The sequence below is a fragment of the Geospiza fortis genome, unplaced genomic scaffold (assembly GCF_000277835.1).
Source record: "Geospiza fortis unplaced genomic scaffold, GeoFor_1.0 scaffold16, whole genome shotgun sequence".
NCBI lineage: Eukaryota > Metazoa > Chordata > Aves > Passeriformes > Thraupidae > Geospiza > Geospiza fortis.
In genome coordinates, this window is record NW_005054302.1 from 6,886,924 (window position 1) to 6,892,923 (window position 6,000).

Consider the following 6,000-nt stretch of genomic DNA (forward strand, 5'->3'; position numbering starts at 1 on the left):
TATAGCTCATTGCTAATAGGAAACAATTGTAGAGGTTTAAAATTTTAAATGTCTCTCTCAGCAACCTTTCCATTTTGTAGGGTGATTTTTTTCATTTTCTTTACAACACAAGATCATTTCTCAACTTGAGAAAGAGTCACTTGGTATGATTCACAGGCTTAAAAGTGTGGCTTTTTTAAAAACTCATAATTTCAAAATGAAGCAGTATAATTTTTAATAAAGTTTTCTCTTCTTGGTGTGTTAAAATTACTGAAATTTCTAATCAACCTAAATCAGCCTAAATCTATGTCACCAAATTGATAAATTTAACTATGAAACTGCTTAATGTATTGAATAGTACAGTTTCACGACAGACGCACCTTGTTATCTACTCTACTCTTCAAACAGGTCTAGGCAAATAATGCTTTTTTTTTTCCTAATCAAAAACCCTGACGGCTCATTATTCCAACACTTCCAACATCTCCATTCAAACACACAATAATGTGACTATCATTTTATTGGTCTAACAGATATTAAAGAGGTAAATTTGTTTTACCTCCAAAAGAGAATCCTCAAGTTTAGCTAACTGTATCTTCTTATCTTCTTCCTGTTGTAACAGCTTTGTCTTCTGCTCTTCCAAATCAGGCTTTTCATGCTGAATTGTTAAAGCCAGAAGCTAAAAACAAAGAGATAAAACAAAAAGGAAGTTGTGGTTTTTTTGCATTTCCACTTCAAGAGGAGTCAGTTTTCCTGGATACATTGCATGATTCCAATTCCATACCTCCAGAGGAAGGAGGAAATTCATACGGTTATCTATGCTTCACATTTTGAATTATAGCTTACTTATCAACACCTTATCTACATCCCATTCTAAGCCCCTTGTTAGTGTAGAAAAACTTGTTTCATACCAAATAAGGAGGGGATTTTCTTCCCTTAACTGATCTCTTTCTTTTTTTTGCTTTCTTCCATTTGTATGTTACATTTTGATTCCTAGACTTTATAGATAAAACCTCAACAGCTACTAGCATTTTAAAGGAAATAAAATACACAGTATTTTAGTTTCACTACATTTTTTTCTATACACAAAATACCTTGATGATACCAGCATTATTCTCTAAGTAGGACACTGGAGAGCTGTAACAGAAATGTTTCCATGGTACCATAAATGCATCTTGAACAGAAAGCAAAGACTTAGCAATTAATCTGTTGCAATGAGAACATTTTCATTTTCTCTATTGGACTCACTCTTTGTTTCCAAAGTACATAAAAATTTTACTATTTATATTTGTGAGATTGAAAATACCTCCATAACCCTTAATGCAAACTGCACCATAGGGCTTATTCCAGATGCTAGATGCACCTATGCATGTTCACTATACATACACTGGTTTTATTCTAAATGCCTACCTGCCCTCTTAAGCCACTTGCTGTTGTGGTAAAGTTTACTTCTGTAACAATAGAAGAAGCATCAGGAGGAATGAAGGGATTTGGGTTCCTTGTTGATAGAAAAAGACGGAACTCTTCATTATAATCTATCATTTTTTCACCTATTTGTACGGCATAACGGGGTCCTGTAAACAACAAGCAGATATACTCACTCTGATTGGAACATTCTATAATGATCTGAAAACAATGGTATTTGTGTAATACTTTATGATGAATGGATCTAAATATATTTCACAATATATATTTATAATCTGATTGGAAAAAAATATAAATTCAAAAAATTTAAAGAACACATTCTAACCTGCATTGTTAAGTGACAGAAAATTAATAACATAGGAAATAATAATAATATAGGAAATAACCTAGTAAGAATACTTAATACACCTGAGTAGTTTAAATATCCTTACCCAGAACACAAAGCATCAAGGACAAAAATGCATTTGAAGTAAAAGTAATACTAACAACTTTTTGAAATCTTCAGACCATGAATAGGAGACAAAACACCACAGAAGATGACCTTGAGAATCCCACTTATGTGTAAGAATTTCATCATAATTTAAACATATTCCTTTACCTTTAAACATTGGTCTACCACTCTATACTAGCCATAATTATATACTAGCTAACTAAGATGGTTCAATATTTCCTCATCCAAACCCATCAGATTTAATCTTTGGTTCTGTTATATTTATTTGTAGAAGGTTGATGTTGCTGTATAATCATAATTCTATCAAGATACTATTTTCTACAATAACTGTTATAGAGCACGTCAATGAAACTAAAAATGATGGAATATCTGGACAGCAGCATGAAAGAAAAATATTCCATGAGAAATAGCCCATATTGTATTATTATAAATATATTTAATTTAATCATATTATGAAAGAAACAAGTGATTTATTAAATAACTGATGTCATGGTCTCAGTCTGTTTATACTCCTCATACTTCTCTATATGTCTGTTACAGAATAAAACTACATGTACAGCCCCCTCCACCCCTCTTCCATAACAGGTTTCCATTCCAGCAGCGTTAGAAAAGAACAGACTCAGAAAATTACATTATTAGATTAAGATTTTGCCTCCTGATACTGAAAAACAAGTAAGAATGGAATTATAAGTTGAAAAGTGAAAATTTCCATTCCAGAAAACTTTCCAAGATGGCAAACTTAGGTGCTTCTGTATTTTTAGCACTGGGTGCAGATCAGAAATGTAAGTCTCTTGCTAAAACACTGGTAGAGATGAAAATAACATACCAATTTTCCTTCTATGCCAAAGGTCAGAATAAATTTTAAGACTTTGTTGTAAAAACATCAAACAGAAAATGGAAGCTGTACGAAGACGAATTTACTGCAGTATACAGATTCACATTTTTTCTTAACATTTCAATCCAAGTAATGGAGAGATGTACAGTCATCACAAGCGAAATAATGCAGACAGGTCCCCACACCCACATTTTGACAAAAAGAAGGAGTGTATGCTTGCTAATAAAGTGATGGAAAAGATTCAAATAGTGATCCATTCTTCCTTTTCCAACAACAGCTCTTTAGTTTGGACCTGCACAGCACCTGGCATTAACATAGCTCATTAAAAAGCAAAAGAGGACATCTGAGTGTTATGAGCAATTTTCCTGAACAAACTAGTATATTTGAATTTAATCTGCTTTCTCCACAGTTCTGCAGCCACAGTCATCTTTCTTACTGTATCTCATTAGCTCTCCAAAATTTGGCAGAAGTTAGAGGGGCAAAAAAAATTGTTACAATGTTCTACCTAACCCTCCACAGATCCCTGAAATCACTACTTTGGTTCCATTCTTTTAATGAGAATAAACAAGCAGGTGCATCTGTAATGCAAGACTGATTTAAAATAACCTTTCTTTTCCTTAAATAGATCTTTCTTATATAGGTGATAAATGTATATATGAATCCTATGGTATTTGCATTTATTTTTATCATCTACTTATATTTGAAGAATTACTGCTACCTCACACATCATTAGATCTCAATTGTAGATGAAATGACAGCAAAAAAAACAGTCTTGAGCTATTTTTAGTACCCAAAGTTCATACAGTAAATTACATGTCACATGCTGAGGAATGACCACTTGAGGCAGAAATACAATTACAAAGGATAATACAAATCTATTTTAGTTACTCTAATTTAGAAAGTACCTAAAACATACATTGCTGTACTTTTTAATTCATCAAGTTCTCTTGCTATAATCTCAAAATATGTAACATAATTCAACAAAATTTATGCTGAGATACTTGCATAATTACAATTTATTTTTGCTAAACTTTTATCATAATTTTTCGTATTAAAAACAAATTTCTTTAAAGCACCTAAGTCCAAAGCAGTCAAAGAAACAGTTAGGTAGAACATGTTATCTGTCCAAAACAAAGATATGATATTGCAAAACCTAAACATTGTGATTTTTCACTTTTCTTGCATTGGTTAAGGGACTCCTTTCATGAAATTCCACCATTTTGCTGATCCATATGACCCTTTCCATTCCAAGGGCACCTTGGGAACAGACCTGTCTGTCTTCTTTAGGTTCAGAGAAATCCAAGAGAAGCAGGAACACCAACATTCTAAACCTTTGATTCCTAACTGCACTAACAGTTGTGCAATTTCTAGTTTATTTAAGGCCCAAGTTTCCAATTAAAACTATGTGTTTAAAATGATCACAGGAAATCAACTTAAAATTTAAATTTTTAAGAGTCTATAAAAAAGACATTTTTGTAACTTCACAAAAATGTGTTCTTTATAGACTCTTTAATACTTTTAATTTACTTTTAAATAACTTTCAATTCAATATTTTCCAATATTTTTCCACTTACTAAATAAGAACATATCTCCAACATATTTCATACACTGAAGTGTTAGTAGCAGGTTAATACTACAGAGGAAAAAAACTACACAATATTATGCTTTCAGAAAAATAAAGTTTTATATAAATAGATCAACCTACAAAAGTTTTGAGCAAGTTTATGCAAAGATCTTGGTGATTTACCTTGAGCAATAAGATCTTTTCTTAGCAATGGGTAAAGCACAGGTTCCACTCCATCCATTTCCTGTATAATAAGTGTCTTCCCAAATCTCACTGCCAGCTCAAGAGCAGTTAGGAAGTTGGTGTCCTGGATAAATAGAAACACATTCCTTTGATTCATGCTTTTTTCAAAAACACAAACACTTCAGAATGAGTAGGAAGGCATTACACCAAATAATCCAAATCTAAAAATCAGTAGTATAGATGAAAAATCCTTTAGAGGCATATATTTCAGGGTTTAGCCACAAATATTTAGTTTAAATAAACTTGATCCACTGATCAAGAAAACCTATATAACATGCCTAGATCTTTAAGTGCTGCAACAGAAGAGAGCAGGTTCACTGCCATGTCTGCCCGGTGCACCTGGAAGTCCTGGTCAGGTCTCTTATCTCAAATTTTAATATGTAGCTATGTCTCAAAACTGAACCAAGCACAGGAATCACATTATTAAGAGGTCTACAGGCAGTCTTTTCTTGCACACAGGTGTTTAACCATGCATGTGGTGCTTATGATCCCCTTAGTCAATAGAGATCCTGGAAAATTTAGGCAACAGAGGCTGAAAGGTAATCAGGCCAGTCAGCTAGCTTGACTAACTATCAATTACCCAAAGATATGTTATCTACTACCATCAGAGAGTATCTACAAGGGTGCCACAGACCCAGGAGGGAGTTGTGGAAGAGCTACATGCTGTTGAAGCAATATTTTGAGGCCAAGGGGGGTTCAGTAAGGGACTTCTGAAGAGCATCAGATGCCTGCCTGTGTGTGTGCAACTGAGCTGCACCTCACTACTCAGGTAAGTTACACGTACATGATGAATTTCAGGTACCCTAATCTTCAACTGAAACCAAATTTACTCTTTCCAATGTAGATAATACAACACAGCAATCACAGGGAATTAAGCGTATATATACTCCTGAAATCCACTGAACTGCAACAAAGTACACAAAAGACCTCTCTATTTGAAAATCCTTTCTATCTTCCTCTCATCAGGGAATATGACATTATCAGAGAGTAGGACAAGGAGGCAAACTTGTAGAAATAATACCAGATGCTGACCCTCCAATTTTAAATAACCTAGAACTCTATGGGGAATTGTATGCTTCACACAATATAAACTGATTTTTGGTTATTTCTATCACAAACCTTTAAACACTATTTTGTAAAATCTAGAATAGAGAAGAGAAAAGACCAAGAGTAAATACTGCACCTGTTGGTTGATAACTTCCAAACGTGATTCCTTCAAATGTGTCTTCAGCCATTCAGTAGCCCGGAAAGAAGGGTCTATCAAAAATGGGCACACTTTACTCTAGGGAAAAAATATAAATATTTTTATTAAAATCTATTTTAAGAACAAAATTGGAATTTTTTCATTTCCCCAAACTAATGGAATATGTATTTTCAAAACTTTTTTAATTAACAAACTGTTTAGAGAAACAATAACAGACTAGGAAATGTATGTCTTTCATTTTATCTCTTCTTTAAAAAAACAAGGAGACCACCCAAATCCAAAATTCTCAGATGTTTGTCCTG

At 33.2% G+C, this 6,000-nt stretch overlaps 1 protein-coding gene across 1 annotated transcript in view; it reads right to left on the minus strand.

The window, feature by feature from the left end:
* The window catches only part of DYNC2H1 (dynein cytoplasmic 2 heavy chain 1), a 143,167-nt gene that overhangs the window by 80,104 nt on the left and 57,063 nt on the right, over window positions 1-6,000 (minus strand). The window contains exons 64-67 of the mRNA XM_005417800.2: window positions 5,678-5,776; window positions 4,435-4,558; window positions 1,387-1,550; window positions 536-655 (exon numbers count right to left, since the gene is read on the minus strand). Coding sequence (XP_005417857.1) covers window positions 536-655; window positions 1,387-1,550; window positions 4,435-4,558; window positions 5,678-5,776 — 507 coding nt within the window. The remainder of the gene's footprint in view (window positions 1-535; window positions 656-1,386; window positions 1,551-4,434; window positions 4,559-5,677; window positions 5,777-6,000) is intronic.